The sequence below is a fragment of the Tamandua tetradactyla genome, chromosome 11, assembly GCF_023851605.1.
Source record: "Tamandua tetradactyla isolate mTamTet1 chromosome 11, mTamTet1.pri, whole genome shotgun sequence".
NCBI lineage: Eukaryota > Metazoa > Chordata > Mammalia > Pilosa > Myrmecophagidae > Tamandua > Tamandua tetradactyla.
The window spans coordinates 80,666,986-80,691,388 of NC_135337.1; the positions used below are offsets into that span (position 1 = coordinate 80,666,986).

Consider the following 24,403-nt stretch of genomic DNA (forward strand, 5'->3'; position numbering starts at 1 on the left):
TCCTAGATTGTACCATCTTGATGTTTAACATCTTTCTTTCTGATTTCATTTATGTCCCCAGCCCTCCTCCCTCTATCATTCTCACATGCAGCTTCATTCAGTGTCTTAACATAATTACATTAAAGTTAGGTAGTATTGTGCTGTGCATTTCTGAGTTTTTGTATCCAGTCCTGTTGCACAGTCCGTATCCCTTCAGCTCCAATTACCCAATATCTTACCCTATTTCTATCTCCTGATGGTCTCTGTTACCAATGACATATTCCAAGTTTATTCACTAATGTAGGTTCATATCAGTGAGACCATACAGTATTTGTCCTTTAGTTTTTGGCTAGTCTCACTCAGCATAATGTTCTCAAGGTCCACCCATGTTCTTACATACTTCATAAGTTTATTCTGTCTTAAAGCAGCATAATATTCCATCGTATGGAAATACCACAGTTTGTTTAGCTACTCGTCTGTTGATGGACATTTTGGCTGTTTCCATCTCCTTGCAATTGTAAATAATGCTGCTATAAACACTGGTGTGAAAACGTCCGTTTGTGTCTTTGCCCTTAAGTCCTCTGAGTAGATACCTAGCAACGGTATTGCTGGGTCATATGGCAATTCTATATTCAGCTTTTTGAGGAACCGCCAAACTGCCTTTCACAGTGGTTGCACCATTTGACATTCCCACCAACAGTGGATAAGTGTGCCTCTTTCTCCACATTCCCTACAGCACTTGTCATTTTCTGTTTTGTTGATAATGGCCATTCTGGGGGTGTGAGATGATATCTCATTGTGGTTTTGATTCGCATTTCTCTAATGGCCAGGGACATTGAGCATCTCTTCATGTGCCTTTTGGCCATTTGTATTTCCTTTTCTGAGAAGTGTCTGTTCAAGTCTTTTTCCCATTTTGTAATTGGATTGGCTGTCTTTCTGTTGTTGAGTTGGACAATCTCTTTATAAATTCTGGATACTAGACCTTTATCTGATATGTCGTTTCCAAATATTGTCCCCCATTGTGTAGGCTGTCTTTTTACATTCTTGAAGTTCGTTGATGCACAAAAGTGTTTAATTTTGAGGAGCTCCCATTTCTTTCTTTCTTTCTTCAGTGCTCTTGCTTTAGGTTTAAGGTCCATAAAACCGCCTCCAATTATAAGATTCATAAGATATTTCCCTACATTTTCCTCTAACTGTTTTATGTCTTAGACCTAGTGTTTAGATCTTTGATCCATTTTGAGTTAACTTTTGTATAGGGTGTGAGATATGGGTCCTTTTTCATTCTTTTGCATATGGATATCCAGTTCTCTAGGCAGCATTTATTGAAGAGACTGTTCTGTCCCAGGTGAGTTGGCCTGACTGCCTTATCAAAGATCAAACGTCCATAGATGAGAGGGTCTATATCTGAACACTCTATTTGATTCCATTGGTCAATATATCTATCTTTATGCCAGTACCATGCTGTTTTGACCACTGTGGCTTCATAATATGCCTTAAAGTCAGGCAGCGTGAGACCTCCAGCTTCGTTTTCTTTCCTCAAGATACTTTTAGCAATTCGGGGCACCCTGCCCTTCCAGATAAATTTGTTTATTGGTTTTTCTATTTCTGAAAAGTAAGTTGTTGGGATTTTGATTGGTATTGCGTTGAGTCTGTAAATCAATTTAGGTAGAACTGACATCTTAACTATATTTAGTCTTCCAATCCATGAACACGGTATGCCCTTCCATCTATTTAGGTCTTCTGTGATTTCTTTTAACAGTTTCTTGTAGCTTTCTTTGTATAGGTCTTTTGTCTCTTTAGTTAAATTTATTCCTAGGTATTTTATTCTTTTAGTTGCAATTGTAAATGGAATTCGTTTCTTGATTTCCCCCTCAGCTTCTTCATTGCTAGTGTATAGAAACACTACAGATCTTTGAATGTTGATCTTGTAACCTGCCACTTTGTTGTACTCGTTTATTAGCTCTGGTAGTTTTGCTGTGGATTTTTCCGGGTTTTCGATGTATAGTATCATATCATCTGCAAACAGTAATAGTTTTGGTTCTTCCTTTCCAATTTTGATGCCTTGTATTTCTTTTTCTTGTCTGATTGCTCTGGCTAGAACTTCCAACACGATGTTGAATAACAGTGGTGATAGTGGACATCCTTGTCTTGTTCCTGATCTTAGGGGGGAAATTTTCAATTTTTCCCCATTGAGGATGATATTAGCTGTGGGTTTTTCATTTATTCCCTCTATCATTTTAAGGAAGTTCCCTTGTATTCCTATCCTTTGAAGTGTTGTCAACAGGAAAGGATGTTGAATCTTGTCAAATGCCTTCTCTGCATCCATTGAGATGATCATGAGATTTTTCTGCTTTGATTTGTTGATATGGTGTATTGCATTAATTGATTTTCTTATGTTGAACCATCCTTGCATACCTGGGATGAATCCTACTTGGTCATGATGTATAATTCTTTTAATGTATTGTTGGATTCGATTTGCTAGAATTTTGTTGAGGATTTTTGCATCTATATTCATTAGACAGACTGGTCTGTAGTTTTCTTTTTTTGTAATATCTTTGCCTGGTTTTGGTATGAGGGTGATGTTGGCTTCATAGAATGAATTAGGTAGTTTTCCCTCCACTTCAATTTTTTTGAAGAGTTTGAGGAGAGTTGGTACTAATTCTTTCTGAAATGTTGGTAGAATTCACATGTGAAGCCGTCTGGTCCTGAACTTTTCTTTTTAGGAAGCTTTTGAATGACTGATTCAATTTCTTTACTTGTGATTGGTTTGTTGAGGTCATCTATTTCTTCTTGAGTCAAAGTTGGTTGTTCATGTCTTTCCAGGAACTTGTCCATTTCATCTACATTGTTGTATTTATTAGCATAAAGTTGCTCATAGAATCCTGTTATTACCTCCTTTATTTCTGAGGTCAGTGATTATATCTCCTCTTCCATTTTTGATCTTATTTATTTGTGTCTTCTCTCTTCTTTTTGTCAATCTTGCTAAGGGCCCATCAATCTTATTGATTTTCTCATAGAACCAACTTCTGGTCTTATTGATTTTCTCTATTGTTTTCATGTTCTCAATTTCATTTATTTCTGCTCTAATCTTTGTTATTACTTTCCTTTGCTTGCTTTGGGGTTAGCTTGCTGTTCTTTCTCCAGTTCCTCCAAGTGGACAGTTAATTCCCGAATTTTTACCCTTTCTTCTTTTTTGATATAGGCATTTAGGGCAATAAATTTCCCTCTTAGCACTGCCTTTGCTGCGTCCCATAGGTTTTGATATGTTGTGTTTTCATTTTCATTCCCCTTGAGATATTTACTAATTTCTCTTATAATTTCTTCCTTGACCCACTGGTTGTTTAAGAGTGTGTTGTTGAGCCTCCACGTATTTGTGAATTTTCTGGCACTCTGCCTATTATTGATTTCCAACTTCATCCCCTTATGATCTGAGAAAGTGTTGTGTATGATTTCAATCTTTTGAAATTTGTTGAACTTGCTTTGTGACCCAGCATATGGTCTATCTTTGAGAATGATCCATGAGCACTTGAGAAAAAGGTGTATCCTGCTGTTGTGGGGTGTAATGTCCTATAAATGTCTGTTAAGTCTAGCTCATTTATTGTAATATTCAAATTCTCTGTTTCTTTATTGATCCTCTGTCTAGATACTCTGTCCATTGATGAGAATGGGGAATTGAAGTCTACAATTACTATGGTAGATGTGTCTATTTCCCTTTTCAGTATTTGCAGTGTTTTCCTCATGTATTTTGGGGTATTCTGGTTTGGTGCATAAATATTTATGATGATTGTTATGTCTTCTTGTTGAATTGTTCCTTTTATTAGTAGATAGTATCCTTCTTTGTCTCTTTTAACTGTTTTACATTTGAAGTCTAATTTGTTGGATATTAGTATAGCTACTCCTGCTCTTTTCTGGTTGTTATTTGCATGAAATATCTTTTCCCAACCTTTCACTTTCAACCTATGTTTAACTTTGGGTCTAAGATGTGTTTCCTGGAGACAGTATATAGAAGGATCCTGTTTTTTAATCCATTCTGCCAGTCTATGTCTTTTGATTGGGGAGTTCAGTCCATTAACATTTAGTGTTATTACTGTTTGGACAGTACTTTCCTCTACCATTTTGTCTTTTGTATTTTATATATCATATCTAATTTTCTTTCTTTCTACACTCTTCTCCACACCTCTCTCTTCTGTGTTTTCGTATATGTCTCTAGTGCTCTCTTTAGTATTTCTTGCAGAGCTGGTCTCTTGGTCACAAATTCTCTCAGTGACTTTATGTCTGAAAATGTTTCAATTTCTCCCTCATTTTTGAAGGACAATTTTGCTGGATATAGAATTCTTGGTTGGCAGTTTTTCTCTTTTAGTAATTTAAATATATCATCTCACTGTCTTCTTGCCTCCATGGTTTCTGCTGATAAATCTACACATAGTCTTATTGGGTTTCCCTTGTATGTTATGGATTGCTTTTCTCTTGCTGCTTTCAAGATCCTCTCTTTCTCTTTGACCTCTGACATTCTAATTAGTAAGTGTCTTGGAGAAAGTCTATTTGGATCTATTCTCTTTGGGGTGCGCTGCACTTCTTGGATCTGTAATTTTAGGTCTTTCATAAGAGTTGGGAAATTTTCAGTGATAATTTCTTCCATTAGTTTTTCTCTTCCTTTTCCCTTCTCTTCTCCTTCCGGGACACCCACAAAACGTATATTTGTGCGCTTCATATTATCATTCAATTCCCTGAGCCCCTGCTCATATTTTTCCATTCTTTTCCCTATAGTTTCTGTTTCTTTTTGGATTTCAGATATTCCATCCTCCAGTTCACTAATTCTAACCTCTGTCTCTTGAAATCTACCATCGTAGGTTTCCATTGTTTTTTCATCTCTTCTACTGTTTTTTTCATTCCCATAAATTCTGTGATTTGTTTTTTCAGACTTTCCATTTCTTCTTTTTGTTCATTCCTTGCCTTCTTCATGTCCTCCCTGAATTCACTGATTTGGTTTTTGATGAGGTTTTCCATGTCTGTTCGTATATTCAGAATTAGTTGTCTCAGCTCCTGTATCTCATTTGAACTATTGGTTTGTTCCTTTGACTGGGCCATATCTTCAATTTTCCTGGTGTGATTTGTTATTTTTTGCTGGCGTCTAGACATTTAATTACCTTAATTAGTTTATTCTGGAGATTGCTTTCACTTATCTTACCTAGGGTTTTCTTGCTAGATGAGTTTGTTGTCTATCTGTTCATTGACCTTCAGTTCAGCTTTTTCTGGCCCTCCAGCTTAAGTTCTGTTTAACAGAGGTTAATTTTTCAGTTCTTGTTTTCTTGTTTCTTGTCCTGCTTGTAAGGTGCCTTTTCCCTCCCCACCCTTAGGAGGGTCTACATAGGTATTACAGACTCCAGCTGAGTTTTCCCGGAACTAAGCTGGCCTCCTTTCAGGGGGAAGGAATCACCTGCGTCAGTTTTCCCTCAGAGTGAGACCCAGCAGGTTGAAAGACTTTCCTGTGAAGTCTCTGGGCTCTGTTTTTCTTATCCTGCCCAGTATGTGGCGCTTGTCTGTCTGCAGGTCCCACCAGCAAAAGATGTTGTGGCTCCTTTAACTTTGGAAGGCTCTCCCTGCTGGAGGCGTGGTGGAGACAAAGGAAAGGATGTAGGCTCGTTTTAATGGCTTCAAATTATGAAGCCCTGGGGTCTGAATTCCTTGAGAGAGGGATTCCACCTGAGTTGCGTTTCACCCCTCCCGTGGAGAAGGTTCAGGCGGGAGACAGCCCTGAAAGCAGCCTGTTCCTGTGTATGCTTGGGGCAGTTGCAGCCTGTGTAATCCCGCTGCTGAATCTAGAGGAAGCCAAGCCTCCGTAGAAACAGCCACAGAAGGCTCCGTTTCGTCCCCTTTCCTCTTTATCGATTAGCCCAATAGGCGACCTCCGCCTTGACCAGTTTCACCTGAGCTGGGATCCTATTTTTAGTAGTCAGAATTTGTTTATTAATGCCACTATTGGTGTTTGGTTGGACTCAGTCTCTGCTACTGTTAGAGTATCTTTCCTTTCCCTCCGGGAAGCCACCTGTGGGGGAGGGGCGCCGGCCACCGCGGCTTGGGGAACTGCGTGCGGCTTGGGGAACTCACTGTTCCGGAGACTTGCAGCCGGTCCAGCTGGTCCAGAACGGGGTACGCTGTGTGTTCCGTTACTGTCGTGGCTGTGGGAGCTGTTCTGTACTGTTTCTTGTTATTTAGTAGTTGCTCTGGAGGACAAACTAAAACGCACACACATTACTAAGCCACCATCTTTCGTTTCTTGAAGATGATTGTATAATGATACTGGTTTCGCAATGTGACTGTGTGATTGTAAAAACCTAGTGTCTGATGCTCCTTTTATCTACAATACGGACAAATGAGTAAAACATGCGGATTAAAAATAAATAAATAATGGGTACAAATATTAAAATAAATTGAGTAGACTGAAATACTGGTGATCAATGAAGGGGATGGTAACGGGTATAGGAAAAAAAAATAGGGGGAACAAAGGTTAAAATATATTGGGTAGATGGAAATACTAAGTGGTCAATGAGAGCGAGGAGTAAGAGGTATTATGTATCCATGAGTTTTTTCTTTTTTCTTTTTCTTTTGCTGGAATGATGCAAATATTCTAAGAAATGATCATGGTGATGAATATACAACTATGCGATGTATTGTGAATCACTGATTATATACGAAGAATGGGAATGCTGATATACTGAGAATGTTCGTGTTTGTATGTTATTTTTTGTCAATTAAAAAAAAATTAAATAAAAAAAATTAGGCCTAAGAGTCACCCCAGAGAACCTCTTGTTGCTCAGATGTGGCCTCTCTCTCTAACCAACTCGGCAGGTGAATTCACTGCCCTCTCCCTCACATGGAACTCTCAGGGGTGTACATCTCCCCAGCAATGTGGAACAGAAATCCCGAGATGAGCTGTGACTCAGCATCAAGGGACTGAAAAAAACCTTCTTGACCAAGAGCGGGAAGAGAAAAATAAGAAAAATTAAAGTGTTAGTAGCTGAGAGATTTCAAACAGAGTCAAGAGGTTATCCTGGTGGTTATTCTTATGCGTTATATAGATATTCCTTTTCAGTTTATGGTGTATTTGAGTGGCTAAAGGGAAGTACCTGAAATTTTAGAGCTGTGTTCCAGTAGCCTTGTTTCTTGAAGATGCTTGTACAACTATATAGCTTTTACAATGTGACTGTGCGATTGTGAAAACCTTGTGTCTGACGCTCCCTTTATCTAGGCATGGACAGATGAGTAAACTATATGGATAAAAAATAAATAAATAACAGGGGGAACAATGGTTAAAATAAACTGATTAGATGGAAATGCTAGTGGTCAATGAAAGGGAGGAGTAAGGGGTATGGTATGTATATGTTTCTTCTTTTTATTTCTTTTTCTGGAGTGACGCATATGTTCTAAAAAATGGTCATGGTGATGTATAAACAACTATGTGATGTTGTGAGCCACTGATTGTATACTATGCATGGAATGCTTGTATGTTAAGAATTTTTGTGTTTGCATGTAGTTTTATCAAAAAAAAAAAAAAACTCAGTGAAGGACTCAAAAACATATTTTTGCAGAATATCTACAAATGGCCAATAAGTGTGAGAAAGGATGCTCCACATCATTAGGCACCACGGAAATGCAAGTCAAAGCCACCATCAGATACCACTTCTGTGCTGGTTTGAAAGGTTTATATACCCTAGAAAAGCTATGTTTTAATCCTAATCTTATTTTGTAAAGGCAGCCATTTCTTCTAGTCCCTATTTAGTACTGTATGCTGGAAACTTTAATTAGATCATCTCCACGGAGATGTGACTCAATCAGTGTGGGTATTAAACCTGATAGGTGGAGATGTGTCTCCATCCATTCCATGTGGGTCTTGATTAATTTACTGGAATCCTATAAAAGAGGAAACATTTTGGAGAAAGCTGGAGATTCGGAGAGACCAGAGAAGAACAGAAGAGCCACGAGAAAGCTACAACAGAGAATGCCACAGAAGCACGAAACAGAGAGTCCACCAGTCAGCGACTTTAGGAGATGAAAAAGGAAAATGCTTCCCAGGTAGCTGGAGAGGAAGCTAGCAGATGATGCCATGTTCGCCATGTTCACCACGTGCCCTTCCAGCTGAGAGAGAAACCCTGAACTTCATCAACTTTCAAGGTATCTCTCCTTGGATGCCTTAGATTGGACATTTCTATAAACTTGGTTTGTTTGGGACATTTACATGACCTAAAAATTGTTAACTTGCAACTTATTAAGTTATCCTTTTTAAAAGCCATTCCGTTTCTGGTTTACTGCATTCTAGCAGCCAGCAAACTAGAACAACTTCTCACTCACAAGGATGGCTATTGTTGGAGTAACAAAAAATGTCATGCATCTAAATACACTGTTGATGGAAATTAAAAATGGCCCAGCCACTGTGGAAAGCACTATGGCAGTTATTAAAAAAGTTAAACAGAGAGTTATCATATGATCCAACAATCCCAATCCTAGACATATAGCCCAAAAATATGAAAACAGAGTCTCAAATGGAAACTTGTACACCAATGTCATCACAGCATTCATTATTCAAAACTGCCAAAAGATGGAAACAAACCCAAGCATCCATCAACAGATGAATGGAGAAACTAACTGTGGCACATGCACACAATGGAGTATTCAGCCGTTAAGAGGGAATGAAGTTCTGAGACATGGTGCAATATGAAAACTGTGAAAACATTATGCTGAGTGAACTAAGGAAGGCAGAGAAAGACAAGGATTTTTCTTTCTTCTTCTTTTTTTTTTTTTTAACATGGGCAGGCACCAGGAATCGAACCCGGGTCCTCTGGCATAGCAGGCGAGCATTCTTGCCTGCTGAGCCACTGTGGCCTGCCCAAGACGAGGATTTTAAAAGGTCTGTCTAGAAATTGTAAATCTGCAGAGACAGAAAATTGATTAGAGGTTACCAGGGGAAGAAAGGGAAAGGGGAGTTTTGCGTGGTGAGAGCAAAATTTTTACCAAGTGTACAATGTTAGTAAATAAAAGTTAACTAAAAACAGGGCAGGGATTGGGCAATCAATGCTTAAGGAGTACAGAATTTTCACTAAGGCTGACTGTATAGGTTAGGAAATGGATAGCACAACACTGTGTGTGTGATGGCAGCACAATCCTGTAAATGTAACGAACAAAGGTGAGTGTGAGTACAGTTGAAAGAGGAAGGCTAGAATCATGTATGTCACCAAACGGAAAGCTAGAGGATAAAAACTGGGACTATATAACTTAGTAAAACCTACAGTTAATTGTACAAATATGAGAAAGTTCTCACATCAGCAAGAACAAACTCTTTGTCACAACAAATTGTAACACTATTACAAGGTTTAATAATAGGGTTGTCTATGGGAAAAAAATACAATTAAAGGTGTATAGTTAACTGTAACATTATAATTTTCTTTCATTAATTGTAACAACAGCGTTATACCGAAGTTAAATGTTAATAAGGGGGGACACATAAAGGGCATGGGATATTTTTTTTTTTTCAGAAGAAACGAGACTGTTCTCATAGTGAATGTAGTGGTGAATGTGCAACTATGTGATCACACCAAGAACCACTGATTATACACTTAGGATAGACTATATGTGTGTGAACACAACTATTTTTTAAAAATCCAAAACTTATTTGATTAACCGTGAAAAAAAGTTAAAAACAAAAAGTCGGCTGATATAAAGAATCCTTGTTTAAACAGTGACCTTTTGTATTATATTTTTTATTCCTAAAAAACATTTGGCAAGCTAGAGGCTGCAGGCCCAGTCCAGCCCAGAATGTTGCTCTGTGAATAATGTTCTACTGGCACACGGCCATGCCCTTTTCTTTCCATGTCATCCACATCTGCTTTTCCACTCTGACGGCAGTGGTGAGCAGCTGTGACAGACCCTACAGGCTGCAAGGCCGAGAATCCTGCGTATCTGGCCCTTTACCCAGAGTGTCAAGCCCTGTGTTACTAAAATAGAGACCTGCCAAGAACCAGAATTTTCTGAAGGAGAGCCAAGGCTCAGCCTGAAGCTGGGCAGCCCAGACCACCATGGCACCTACCATTAGGAACCACAGCGTGCTGGGCCCCAGAAGCCTGGCCCCTCACAGCTTGTGAGAATGACAAGGACAACACCCACTGGCGAGGGGCACACTGTGCAGGCTGAAACTAGCCGTAAGGACTCAGGTCACAGTCCAAGGGGAAAGCTAGCTGGGAGGGAGGGTAGCGGTGCCAGTGGCAGGAGATGTGTCCTGACTTGGTGTGCATACTCGCTGGTGAGGAGCCACACGCGGCTTGGAGAGGTGGGGCCCGTGGGTGGCAGCTCACAAGCTCCCCCTGTGTCTCCTGCTCTCTGCCATCACAGGCAGGGACAGGTGGGCACAGCAGGATTACCTGAGGGAGCCAGGGCAAGGCTCTTGCTTCCAGCAGCACTGCTCCCACCGCTGTGGGGATTAGCACCAATCGGCTTTTCAAGGGTGGTGGAAGAGTCTCGGTTCTGATGCACAGGGCTGGGTGTGTTTCTCTGCCAAGAGAAAAGGGCACACTATATCACTGAAGCCAGGACCTGAGAGACAGGTAGGAGCCAGGCAGGTGGCAGAGGCCACAGGAAGTATAATGGGCAAGAGGTGGGGAAAACAGTAGGGTGGGAGAGAAGCAGCGGGCCTGAGTGGTTGGAGGGAAGGGGGGGGTGACAGAGTGACCCCACTAGGATCTGCTCAGGCTGTGAAGCCGTGGGAGCCACTGAAAGGTTCTAAGCAGGAGAGTGACAGATGTCTGCCATCTGACAGGTCCTAAAGGATCACTCTGGCTGCCACATGCCAACCAGAGAAGACCCTGTACTGGGTCATAATGTGAAGGTGGACTCACAGGCACGCTGATGGTGTGTGCGGGAGTGTGGGGCGAGAGAGAACCATGGAGAGGCTAGGCTGGGTGTGGGATCTGAGCCCCAAGTGAACGGATGCATCCACCAATGGGAGGGCTGGGAGAGGGAGGCTGAGGTGGAGGTAAGCTCTGTGTGGCCACGGTGAGTGTGAGAAGCAGTGGGTCTGTCCCAGGCACACCTGGGAACAAGCTCCCTGGGGAATGTCAGGTGTCACAACAGTTAGAACAGTCAGAATGTCCAGTGTCCATCAACAGAGAAGTGGAATGTAAATTATGACACTCAAAGGAGAGAACGCAATCTAAATTCATGAAAAAACATGGATAAAAATAACATGGCATGACAAAAGCAAAATAGAATATAATCTGCTAAAATGTCATTTATGTAACTATTAAACATCATATGGACAATTCCTCAAAAATTTAAAATCAGAGTTACCATTTGACCCAGCCATTCCACCCCTAGTTACAGACTCCAAAGCACAGGAAGCAGGGTCTTGGAGAAATGCTTGCACCCCAGTGTCCACAGTAGCAGGATTCTCAACAGCCAAGAGGTAGAACAACCCAAGTGCCAACAACAGATGAATGGGAAATAAAAACGTGGTCCAAGCAGACAACGGAATACAATGCAGCTGTGAAAAGATGTGAAGGGCTGGGCCAGGCTACAACGTGGATGCACCTTGATGACGTGACAGCGAGTGAAAGAAGCCAGACTCCAAAGGACAACGGATGAACCCGCCTATGTGGAATGGCCAGAGTAAGGAAATCCAGAGAGACTGAAAGTAGATGCGTGGCTGCCAGGAGACAGGGAGGGGGTGTGGCTGCCCCTGGGCACAGGTTTCCCCTTCGGGCTGGCGGACACTCTACAGTGAGTGGGTAGTGCTGACGGCTACACCACCTTGTGAAGAGAGAGAAGCCCACTAAACTGCACACTTCAAATGGACGGATTGTATCGCATGTGAATTACACCTCCATTAACGAAAATAAGTGGCTCAGCTACAAGAAGTCCAGATGGGACACAGGGCTGTCATTTAGAAGAGAAGATATGTGAGATGGGAGGATATGAACATAGAACAGAGGTCCCACACCCACCACTTTTGAGAAGAGGGGATGGTGTCAGGGACCTTACTCCCTCCCCACCCACACCTGCCACCGCTGCAAGAGAGGCCTGAGACAAACACGGCAAAACAGCCACATCATAACTGTAGTATGCTCGGAATTTAGCAGCATGTAATGTACAAAAAAAATCTGAGACAAAAGACAACAACCCTATTTTGCATAGCCGTGGCCCTTGCAGGACACGGTCCCGGGACTCACCGCCCTCTCGGCGCGGCTCGGCAGTACCACGCTGGCCAGGGGGATGCTGACTGGGAGCTTGTTGGGCTGCACCGTGCTGAGCGGGATGCTGATGGGCAGGCTGGTGATGGTTTCCCCGCTGCTGGCATAGGCGCGCTCCCGCAAGCCCTGCAGACCCAAGCGCCACTGTCAACACCTGCACCCAGCCTGGGAAGTCACGGTGCAGGGAACTCCACCCAGGCCAGCCTTAGCTTCTTAATTGGCAGTTTCAAAGCATCTTTGGCACCCAAATTCCACCCTGCCACACCCTGAGTCTCCTCCTGAGAAACTCACTCAGGAAGTATCTGCTGAGCACAGCCTGCCACAGGGCCACTACCCGGGCTCGGGTGAGATGCACCCAGTATGAGCAAACTGGATGCTGCCCTTCCCCATGGGGAGCCCACGGAGTGCTAGCAATGGGGATGCACCCAGCTGGAGGGGAGGCTGCCCTGGAGAGCTGGGGTAGGGACAAGGGAAGGATGGGTGCTGCAAGGGCCAGGGGCTATCAAGGCATTCTCCTGAGCCTCCCACAGAGCCCCTCTCACCTCCCTCCCACAGAGCAGCTTCTCCGACCACCCCAATTAGGAGTAGCTGGCTGCTGCACTCTCCCAGCTGCTCGACTTTTCTGAAGGCCCAGGTGAGGGTCCAAGTGTTCCAGGGACATCACCTTCTCACTGCTCTTCTCTCCTGGAATCTGTAAGGCTACAGGGGATGAGGGCCGCAGATCCTGAGGGCTCAGTTTCATGCTGTTAGAAATGCCAGGGCTCTGAAACGTGAGGCCATGCTCCTTGGGGTGCTCAGCTCTGGAACAAGAGGCATCTGGTTACTCTCAGGGGTCCCCATGCACAGCAGGTCTGTGTCCAGGGCTGCTGGCTTTGGCCTGGCACACCCCACCAAAACCACCCTGCCCCCGTGTTCCTGGCCTGTGTTGTCCCCTCACCGTGGGAACAGCTCGCTGGGGGTCACCTTCCCACTGGCAGAGTGGTCCTGACTCAAGTGCCTTCTGAGAACGATCTTGGCTGGGGAGAGCCGAGTGTAATCAGGCAAGGACAGGCCAGACAGCTTGTCCAGTCTTGGGCGGCCACTGTGGTTGGGGGTACAGGGGACAACCTCCTGGTCCAGTGGGGAGGCCAGGTACTGGGGGGTGTTCAGCTTGGATGAAGGCCGGCTGAGCGCACTACAGAGCTCGTAGCCTGCGGCGTGGCCGTTCATGGAGAGCTCCGGGCTCATGCTGCTGAAGGGTGGCAGGGCGAACTTGGTGCAGTCCAGCTCCAGGTGGAACCGGCCCGGCTCAGCCTCTGGCTCGCGGCCCAGGGTGCTCTTCCCGCGCAGGTGCACAGACAGGCCGTCATCGGACGGCACACAGGACTTGAGCTGCAGGAGCTCCTGCTGCCGCTGGCTCTTCTCAAGCTCCACGATGCTGATCTTTAGGAAGAGAGAAGGCTTCAGAGGGGCTGCTCCAGGGAGGGTCCCCAGGGAGAGGGACCAGCCTGAGGCACCCACCCAGGGCACACACGTAGGCTGGAAGCCAGAGGCTTTGCGGGTAAGGAAAAGGCCAAAAGAAGGCAACCATCTACCCATGGACAGTCGGGGAGGCTGGGGCTATTTAGATGGAGATCTGCTGACAGGAGAGCACGTTCCCCCCAGAGCAAGTAAAGGAAGGATGCACAGGTGATCCTATTTTCCCTAAAAATATATTCATATGTAAAAGAATGTTCAGGAGGAATCGTGGAAGGATGTACTTAAAGGCAACAGTATTTTCTACTAGGTCAGATTAAGGGGAATTTTTTTTCCTCTTTGCTTGCCTATTTTCTGTCTTCTCCTTGCAATATACACGCGTCATTTCTTTATTGCAAAAAAGAAAAACAGGACAAAAAAGGGTCAGACCTTAGATATATTCTCTTATGGGGACTTCTCTTCCAGGCAAATCCACGAAAACAAGGCCCAGGGTAGGCAAAAAGGAAAACCAAGCAGGTTTGTGCTAGACACACCACTGGTGGGGAGGACAGGCAGCTGCAGATGCCGTTAGCAGTGGGAGCTGGCCTGGGCTCCCCTTTTAAGCCCAAGTGTCTTGTTCAACAAGTCTACTTTGGGAAATGTGCCTTTAAGGACACTTTACAGTGAGTCTTCCATGTAAAGAAACCCATCACAGTGTCTTTTCTCTTAAATAAAACATCTGGAACTAAGTACCTCTATGGTCCAAAAATAGGAAATTCTTAATATAAACCATGAAACTGTGCTAAGGAAGTGATTCATACAACATGACCTGCCTCTACAAGTGGGGTTTTAATACTTAAATGCCAGTGCTTCGTTTCGGATTCTCTTCTCTTCCTCACTGTTACTTAGAAGTGACATATGAAGAAGTCAACTATCAGAGAAAACGTGAAGGGAAATATCCCTGCATATCATGCTTTCCCACACTTCTTAGTGACCTTGAGAATCAGACACTATTCTCAGCAAAAAGTAGAAGGGACTTTTTTAAAGGTGCAAACATACTTCTCCTCAGCGGCTATGTCACAAAGCAGTTCCGAGGAGGCTCGGAAGAGCACTAGGAAGGGTCAGGAGTTGAGAGCCAAGTCCAGTGAACCCTGGGTGCTGAGGAGAGCCATCAGGGGTAAGGACCAGCTACACAGAGGGTGTGGCAGCAGGGCACAGGCCCCCGCTCTAGTGATCAGTAGAGAAAGAGGTGCCTTGTTACCTCTCTGCCAAGGTTTGGGAGACAGAGATGACCAGACCATTCCTTCTCTGACAACCCATGAAACCAACCATTTGTGCTCAAAAGGGAGGTGGCTTCCAGCAAGTCTACAAAAGCAAGTGGCTGTGCTTAGCACGCTGAATAGAAGCACAAGGACACCCCCAGCACCCAGGGCCCACCCGCACCTGCAGCTCCAGGCAATGCCGCTGCTTTTCCGAGATCTGGCTCTTCAGGGCCTGCCTCTCCTTCAGCAGGCCCTCCAGGGACAGAGTGGCCCAGTCCAGCTTCAGCTCCTCGCACCGAGCCTTGAGCTGCCAGGAGGGGGAGAGGTGGGTATTGCAGTGAGTGAGGTCAACCTGGGATGTCCTTCTGCTCAGAGGACATGGAGCCCACTGGCTGCCCTCACTGGAGAGAATGCTCATGTGTACGCAAAACACTCAGGAAGGCTGGGCAGAGGAAATGACTCGGGGTGGGGGCTGCATCTTCACTGCCCACCCTGGGCATAAGGGAAGAGCCTGGGTAACAAAAGCCTAAGGCCCCCTTAGGAGCCAGGCTGCAGACATCCAGCCACATAGTGTCCACAGAGGTACCCCAGAAGTGAGGCCACAGAGGAGCGGGACTTGGTCTTCAACAGCTCATCAATGCAACCAACGATGGACTGGATGATTCTGGCTACTGAGAAGTCATTTCTGAATTTAAAAGGCAAACCTTTCTAGCAACTCTTCTAAAAGGAACCCCCTGAGTGGCCCCTGGCCTCTGCAGTGCACTAAGGACTAGAGAATTTTCCGGAACTATTTCAAGAACAAACCTACGAATAGAAAGGACCAAAAGGGAAGCTTCCAGAAGTTCCTTGCCAACTGAACAAAGGGTCATGGGAAACCCATCCTCACAGAGGATGTGCCTGAACCCTGGAGTTGACTTTCTGTCCCCAGACTGGAGCCAGGCTGACCAAGGGAACCAGGGACAACCACAGGCTTTAGGGTCCATCGACTCAAAAGATTTCTGTCTGGGCTTTGAGATGTCTGTGTACCTGGAATCAACGGCCCACCCCTCACACAGGGCCCAGTCCCATGATCTTGCGGTGGGGAGGGCGGTACCTACCAGCTGCAAACTGCGGCCCCTGAGCTCAGTGTTGTCTTTCTCGAGCTGCTCTGTCTGCTCCTTCAGCCGCTGGTTGTGGGCAGAGATGGCTGTCCGGGCTTGGATCAGGTCGCTGTAGGTTAAGGCCTTCACTCCCAGCTGGAGAGGGCACAGAAGCCAGCATGGGGTGGGTAAACCATGGAGGACACAGGACGGCCCACCCCATACAGCCCCAGCTGCACCTAAACCCTGGGAAGTGGCCTGGCAGGGCCTATGGGTCTCAAGATGCTGCAATATGGGGGTGGGGGTGGGGGGACATTAGGGCTGGCTTACTCACGCCTCCCCACGACTGGGCTCTTGCTCACAGGGAAGAGGAAGAGGCCAGGAGCCTCTAGAGAGGGGGTGAATGGAGGGTCAAGAGCGTAGCTTCAGCTCTGAGGGCATGTGCAGGTGGGGCACGAGAGCACCCCCACGTGGTGCAGATGGGGCCTCCAGATTCTTGACCAATCCCTGCTACAAGTCCTTCTGGATCTGCCTGGAGCCCGGCGCCTACCTCATCCAGTTTCTGCTGGAAGAGCCTCCTGACCTCCTCCTTTTGGGCCTGGCAGTGACTGGAGAGCTGCTGCGCTGTACCCCGCAGCTGGGCGTTCTTTTCCTGCAGAGACCGGGGGCTGGGTGACACGGCAGCATGGCCATAGGCAGCCCTGCTGGACAGAGAGACCCTGCCCCGCATCTCAAGCTCCGCCTGTCCTTCAAAAATGCCCAGGGATGGAGGTACTGGCCAGGGCACGCTCTCGGCCACAGGCACAGGGAAACCTGTGCTTGAAGCGAGTTCCTGATTAAGCGCAGAGGAAGCACACACCCTCTCAGCCCTTCCGGAGCAGGTGTGGCACTGTGTATTTGGCATTCCAAGAAAACCATAAACATTCATAACAACGAGCTCCATGTCTGAGAAATGGCAGTGAGAGCTGTGGGAAACTGGCTCCTCAACTGCCTAGAACCTGCTAGAGAAGAAATCCTTTTCAAGCTGTGTTAAAGAACAAGTCTATGGAAAAACTAACACAAGGATCAAATCAGCGGACATTCTACAAAATGCCTGGCCCATCCTCTTCAGAAATATCAAAGTCCTGGAAGGACAGGCAGGCTGTATCCTGGTTGAGAGGACACGGCAGAGCCGCTGCAAGTGACGCTGGGCTAGAGGCGAGCCAGGTACACCCCGGACCAGGCCTGAACACAAACTCTGGACAGGTATAACTCAGTTGTCCTGACTTTGACAACTGCAGCGGCTGTGCAGGAGAAAGCCGTGGACCTCAGGAAATGCCCACCGAAGTGTGGAGGCACAAGGGGTCTAGGGTTGCCAACTCACTCGCAGTTTGTGGAAAAAATGTGTGTGCGTGTCTGTGTTTCTGTGTGCGCACACATGAGTATGTGGAGAGAAGGACAAAGCAGAGGGGGGAAGTGTAAACAGCAGGGCTGCTGAGTGAAGGTCTTGGAATTCTGCGTACCGTTCTCACACTGTCCATGAGCCTGAAATCATATAAAGTAAAAAGCCACCACCAATAACGAATCAAACCAGGGGCAGGGCTGCGGGCATGGGGAAATTCAGGGACACGGGCATGGGTGCATGGGGGCTGGGGAGGGCCATACCCTAGAAAGAGTGCAAAAGATCTGAATACTGTGCACGTATGTTTGCTTGTTTGTTTTTTGCATGGGCAGGCACTGGGAGTTGTACCTGGGTCTCTGGCATGGCAGGCAAGAATTCTTCCACTGAGCCACTGTGAAGAAGGATCCCGCTAAATCACATAGTGATTTGAACAGTGAATAAAAAAGTATTTGCTAAGTCCCCTTGGGGGAATGGCAAGAAAGGGGGAAATTCAACTTCCCCATCTGGAGAACTCCTGATATTCTTGCAAGCAGTGGGGACAACCAAATCCTAGGGTGAGTCCTTAATCTTGAGGTATGTTCCTATGAAACTTATCCCCACAAAGGGTAGACTAAGCCTACTTAAAATGAGGCCTAAGAGTCACCCCCCAAAACCTCTTCTGTTGCTCAGATGTGGCCTCTCTCTCAGCCAACCTGGCAAGCAAACTCACCACCCTCCCCCCGTCTCTGTGGGACATGACTCCCGGGGTTGTAAACCTCCCTGGCAATGTGGGACAGAAATCTTAGAATGAGCTGGGACTCAGAATCAACGGACTAAGAAAACTTTCTCGACCAAAAGGGGGAAGAGAGAAATGAGACAAAATAAAGTGTCAGTGGCCGAGAGATATCAGAGTCGTGAGGTTATCCTGGACATTATTCTTATGCATTATATACATATCCCCTTTTTAGATTAAGGTGTATTAGGCTAGAGGAAAGTGCCTGAAACTGTAGAGCTGTGTCCCAGTAGCCATGTTTCTTGAAGATGATTGTATAATGATACAGCTTTCGCAATGTGATTGTGTGACTGTGAAAACCTGTCTGATGCTCCGTATATTTATGGTATGGACAGATGAGTAAAACATATCAATTAAAAATAAATAAATAATAGGGGAACAAATGTTAAAATAAATTTAGTAGACTGAAATGCTAGTGATCAATGAAAGGGAAGGGGTAAGGGGTATAGAAAAAAAATAGGGAAAACAAAGTTTAAGCTATATTGGGTAGATGGAAATACTAGCAGTCAATGAGAGGGAGGAGTAAGGGGTATGGTATATATGGGTTTATTTCTTTTTCTAAATTGGTGCAAATGTTCTAAGAAATGATCATGGTGATGAATATACAGCTATGTGATGATAAAAAAATAAATAATAGGAGGAACAAATGTTAAAAATTAAAAATATATTGGGTAGATGGAAATACTAGTGGTCAATGAGAGGGAGGGGTAAGGGGCATGGTATATATGAGTTTTTTCTTTTTATTCTTTTTTCTGGAGTGATGCAAATGTTCTAAAAAATGATCATGGTGATGAATATACGGCTGTTCGATGATATTGTGAGCCACTGATGGTACACCACATATGCAATGTTTGTATGTTAAGAATGTATGTGTTTGTACGTTGTTATAGCAATAAAAATTAAAAAAAAAAAGAGTGCAAAACATGCTATAGGCTCTGGCTGCTCCATTAAGGACCTAAACGGCACGTCCACTTTGGGCCTAGTGCCATCACACAGAGCCAGCCCAGGACACAGGGCTCGGTGTCCCTTCCGTAGCCTCCACAGTCCTCGCAGGGAACAGCTGGGCTGGGGTGCTCAGTTGGTGGGGGCCAGGCAGTCCCATACATAGGTGTCAGCAGTGAGGATGGAGGTGAGTCGTGCACACTGAGCAGCCGTGCAGGGGTGGGGGATGGGGCATGAGCCAGGCATGGGCAGTGTTTGGGGGAAGAGAGCAGCCTCCCGCACCAGTAGCACTACACACAGTTATGCCACTGCAGGACCTGGGCTGCACTACAACTTCCTGCGGTCATTCCCAGCCCTGACATCCCGATAGCCCCATGCCCTCCCACTCCCCTCATACAACCGGCCACCTCTCGGTGGCCACAGCAGCTGCATGGCAGGGTGTGTCTCTGGACCTTTCTCAGCTACCTGGTAATGGCCAGTTCACCTGCTGTCATGGTCAGGTTCATGTGTCAACTTGGCCAGGTGGTGGTACCTGTTTGACTGGTTGGGCAAGTGCTGACCTGTCTTTTGCTATGAGGACATTTCATAGAATTAATTCATGAGCACACGGCTACATCTACAGCTGACTCCATTTGTAATGAGCCAAGGGGAGTGTCTTCTTTAATGACTGATGCTTAATCTAATCACTGGAAGCCTTTTAAGGAGAATTCGGAAGAGACAGGCTTTCTTCCTTCCTGCTTCGGCTGGCGAGCCTCTCCTGTGGAGTTCGTCCAGACCCTCCATCAGAGTCATCAGCTTCACAGGCTGCCCTGCAGATTTTGGATTCTATGTTCCCCCAGTTATGTGAGACACTTTTTAATAAATTTTATATTTACGAGTATTTCCTGTTGGCTATGTTTCTCTAGAGAACCCTAACTAATACACCTGCTAAGCCTGAGGTGGGGCCACTCCACCTCCTGTACCCCAGCTCCTCCTTGAAGGGGAGGCTGGGGCTAATGCCAACCCTCAGGGTTCCTTGAAAACATCCTGCTCACATACATGATTCTTGTTCCCACATAGGGCGGGAACTTCCAGGGACCCCTTGGCCATCAGCAGGGCCCAGACCCAGTGCCCCCACCTAGGCCAGGGCCTGCTCAGGGCACACTCCATGACAGTGCCTGGCAGTCCAGGGACAACAGGGGAGATGATCAGGCTCGCTCTTCTCCAAGGGCCAAGGCCAGCCCCTCTCGAGGATGCCACAGCATGGCAGTGTTTGGAACAGACAGTGGAGGAAGAGACAGCAGCAGGACAGAGCGTGGCCTGGGTGCCTCTGCTCACCTTCTCCTGGTCCAGTAGCTGCTGCAGGTTGGCCTTGTACTGAGGGGTCTTGGTATATGCCAAGAACTGCAAGTACTGGACCTTGAAGGACTCTAGGGGGACAGAAAAGGAACGTGCATTTGGAAACGAGTTTAGGGCACAAATTACCATGCTGAGATTACAGTGTGGGGGAAGGGGGGGAAGCATCTCAGACAGGAACACATGGGGGGCTGAGCTAATGGGGGGCATAGTCAGCATGTGTGTCTCCCTGGCTCCTGACACGGCTCTTGGACCAGGCCGTCCTCTTTGTGCCATGGAAGGCACACATTCAGCCCTGTTCGCACCAGTGGGTCTCAGCCCAAGGCCTTAGGCCCACCCCTGCTTTGCCCCGCCATACCCTGGAACTGGGGACCCTTCTTGCCTGAAGCCCCTTGGGAGAAGACCACCTTCTGAACTGGCCTGGAGAAGTCATGCTTTCTTTCCGCCCATGATGATGTGGGTTTCAGTTACGGAATTTGAAAAGTTTTCTTAATAAATACAAATTGGCAACAATGAATTGAGAACTTCTAAGAAGATGAGAAAAGGACAGCTCCCAAATTCAAAAGAGATTTCTTTGATCAAGTTTTAAAAGAAACCAGTCATTTCAATACAGCCAAGCCACATGAGCACTTGGTCAGGAGAGACCAGGTCTTGCACCCTTGCTCTAGAACATTCAACTGGAGTGCCATGGCCTGACCAGGGGCCTCCCTTCCCCTTAAACCAGAGAAAGAGGAGCTGCAGAGGTCCTGCCTGCTGGCACATGCCACTCTGAGGCAGGACCACTGGGGGCCCTGGGAGCTCCCACAGGCCTGCTCTGGGAGGGGCTCCCCTTGGGTTTTATAAATGGAAGTGAACCGAGGCTGGCTCCCTCTCATCTCTCCCTGCCCTCATCTCCTCAGCTGGGAAGGGAAGAAGGTGACTCAAGCTGGGGTTCCGGGTTCCAGGCTGCAGTTCTGGTGAAAAGGCCACACCTGGGCCCAGCAGAAGACAAGGCATGGAGACTCTGCAGCTGGAGCTTCCCAGAGTCTCAGGCAGAAGAAGAAACAAGAAATGACTTGTTTTCTTTAAAACTTGATCAAGGACTTCTCCTGATTCGAACACTGAGGAGGGCTCTGGTCCAAAGTGCCAAGCAGTTTCTAGGCCTCCTGCCCTGAAAAGGCACCCTGGCTCCTGTGACATCGGGAGACCTTTGGGCAGGAGTTAGGACACATGACTAACTTGTATTAAGTCCCAGCTGACCTGGAAGCCAAAGTGCCTCCAGCATCACTGACCCCAAACCCTCGCGGCTCTTGTGTGCCCCTGAGGCGGGCAGCATGGACACTCCCTGAGAACTCACAAGAAATGCAGAATCTTGGTGCCCACCCTGGAAGGCCGAGTTTGATGCAGCGTCTTAACCCAAAGAGCAGACTGAACCACTTGGATGCCCCAAGGGTGCCTCAGGCCAGGGCCCACCTGTCCTCCAACCAAGTGCACTTTCAGAACTGAGTGGATCCCAAATCCTGGACCTGGGGCCCAGTCAGGCCGCTGCGGGGTGGTGGGCTCACCTAGCAGCTTCTGCAGCGCGGGTGGGGTGGGTGCCACCAGGAGCTGGTTGGATGACTGCCGCTGCACGACAGGAGGTAGCTGGTACAACGGGCTGTGAGGTGAGCTATAGGCATCTGGGTGGGAGGAGCACAAAAGTCAGGACCCACAGTGCACCAAGGCGCTGGTCAACTAGGGCTGTCCAGGGATCCCAACCCTCACCCCACCGAGGTCCCGACCTGGAACCCAGGACCCCATCAAGGCTTCAACCTGGAATGTGAGACCCCTGACAACTAGGGCACGTCTAAGGACCCCGATCCTGACCCTCACCCTGAGGCGAGGATGAAGCTGTCTGAGACATGGTTTGGGTGTGCAGGAGATCCAGTGCAGTTTGGTTCTTTTTGGGCTTACGCTCAGGGTTTGCAGTGTTCATTTTTTTGGGCCGCCCCCGCTTCCGGCCAGCCATCTTCCTTCCTTTCTTGTTTAGCTTCTTTTTCCGGGCTTTGGAGGGGGATGGCTTTTTCACGGTGGTTGCCCCAGCTTTATCTTCCTCAGCACCAGAATCCTGGCCGATAAGGGGGGACAATCACGGGAACAGAAAGCTTATTAATTAGGACAATGACAATGTCGACACCACAAAAGTGCCACCTACATCCCTCTGAATCCTGGTGAACAGCCAGCTGGGGCCTGTGGCAACCCTGCCTCAGGTTGCACGTGTCTGGCAGACAGCTGAGCCCCCACCGCCAGGATGGTCCCTGAGGGGCCTGACTGGGCCGGGAGAAATCTGCAGCACCCCCACCACGCTCACCACTGGGGCGTCTGCAGGCACGGCCGCCTTGCTCTCCTGGACCTTGGTCGGCGTGGCCGTATTGCTCTTGTTCTCACGTTGCTGCCGGCGCCTAGCTGCCTCTTGTTCCTCCTGGAAGGGAAGGGCAGGAAGTGTCCGATGACCGGGCCAGCAGCGAGCAGGGCCTCTGTTCTCGGGGGGGGGGGGGGGGGCAGAGCCACCTCAAGGCAGGCCTCCACCCTGGCACATTTCAACCCTCTTCTCATTTCACAGGGAGGAAACTGAGACACAGAGCAGCCGGTGAGCCACCTCTGACTGTGGAGGTGGCAGAGCCAGGTCCGAGTCTGGTGGCCGTACCCTCCTGCCCTGAAGGCAGCACCATACCCGCAGACCCACAAACGGGGGCCCTGCTCAGGCTGATGAGAAAGCAGCAGGCCTTCTGACTCGTGAACCACATGAAGAAGTCAAATACATTGAGGACAAAAGGAACTGAGAAGAAAGACACTTAGGGACTGAAGAAATCACCCCATAGGCATCTTTCTTTCTCTCTTTCTTTGCTGATGCGCTGAGGTCTACCCAAGTGGCATATTTTATTACCCAAGAGTTAATGTTCTTTTAAATGAAAGTTAACTGGAAACACCCAGAGGAAGGAAAACACTCGAAAATGCCAGCCAGTTAGGTTGTTTCTTGTTATTTCAAGTGGGTGATGAAGACCCCCAGGAGGACAGCGGGGCTCTGACCTGACGCTGTCCCCTCCCGCACAGAGGTGGGTCCAACCCCCCACCTACGAAGCCTGGCGGCAGTCAGAGCTGCTGTCACCACGGAGGCTGCTTCTGCCCTGATACTTGTTTGATTCCCCATAAGGATAGAACATGGTTGCTCTCGGCTTTGGAGGCAAATGAATAGGAAAGCATGAGACCAGAAGCAGCAGCCCAGCAGATTTAGTCACTGCTTTCTCCACTGAGTTCTAGAAGAAGAACCAAAAAGAAACACAGGTACAGGGCAAATCAAACAAGAAAATAAACGTAAATCAGGACTCAGTCCACCTCTTCCCTAAAGGCATGAAGGCGCCCAGGGGCAATGAACATTCTAGCCCTTCCCAGTAGATGCTCAAGTACATCTCCTCAGACTCCAGCCCTTAAGACAGCACCCGCTCTGGCCTTCAAGAGGGATGTAAGACGTCAGCTGAAAATGCAATAGCAGCTCCTTGGATTTCTTGGCTTTTAAATTATTTTCATTGTTTTACAAAGAGGCCCTCTCCTTGGGGTGGTATCCCAGACTTGAATGATGCTTACCAAATAACCAAAATAAATAAATAAATAAAAAGCTCTAAACCACCCATCTTATTTCCCCAAGGCCCCCAAAGCACTAAAAGATGGTTATTAATAAGAAGTGTTAATGAGATGACGCAAAGCACTGGGACACAGAGGGGGTGATGGTGGGGAGGTCGTGGTTCTCAGACCCCCATGAGCCCCCCATGGCAGGGCTTCCTTCAGGAGATCTGGGGACCCTGTCACATACACTCCTTAACCAGCCTTTCTTGACAGGGTCAAGTCTGAAAGCAGTGTACCCACAATATCAAAATCAAGAAAAAAGCATAAACTTACCCTGAGTTTTGGATTTTTCAGACTAGAAAAATAGTTTTCAAGCTAAAAATGGGAAGGAAAAAAAAAGA

At 46.9% G+C, this 24,403-nt stretch overlaps 1 protein-coding gene across 9 annotated transcripts in view; it reads right to left on the reverse strand.

Moving 5' to 3' along the window:
• DOT1L (DOT1 like histone lysine methyltransferase) overlaps positions 1 to 24,403 on the reverse strand; it is a 105,293-nt gene that overhangs the window by 20,607 nt on the left and 60,283 nt on the right. For 8 of the 9 annotated variants that reach the window (XM_077121249.1, XM_077121251.1, XM_077121244.1 and 5 more), the window contains 12 exons: positions 24,336 to 24,377; positions 22,750 to 22,860; positions 22,272 to 22,506; positions 21,965 to 22,078; positions 20,403 to 20,494; positions 16,541 to 16,642; positions 16,009 to 16,146; positions 15,093 to 15,218; positions 13,153 to 13,637; positions 12,880 to 13,015; positions 12,195 to 12,341; positions 10,392 to 10,521 (listed from right to left, as the gene is read on the reverse strand). In XM_077121249.1, the coding sequence (XP_076977364.1) occupies positions 10,392 to 10,521; positions 12,195 to 12,341; positions 12,880 to 13,015; positions 13,153 to 13,637; positions 15,093 to 15,218; positions 16,009 to 16,146; positions 16,541 to 16,642; positions 20,403 to 20,494; positions 21,965 to 22,078; positions 22,272 to 22,506; positions 22,750 to 22,860; positions 24,336 to 24,377 (1,858 nt within the window). The remainder of the gene's footprint in view (positions 1 to 10,391; positions 10,522 to 12,194; positions 12,342 to 12,879; positions 13,016 to 13,152; positions 13,638 to 15,092; positions 15,219 to 16,008; positions 16,147 to 16,540; positions 16,643 to 20,402; positions 20,495 to 21,964; positions 22,079 to 22,271; positions 22,507 to 22,749; positions 22,861 to 24,335; positions 24,378 to 24,403) is intronic. The other variant, XM_077121248.1, reaches the window with a different exon arrangement.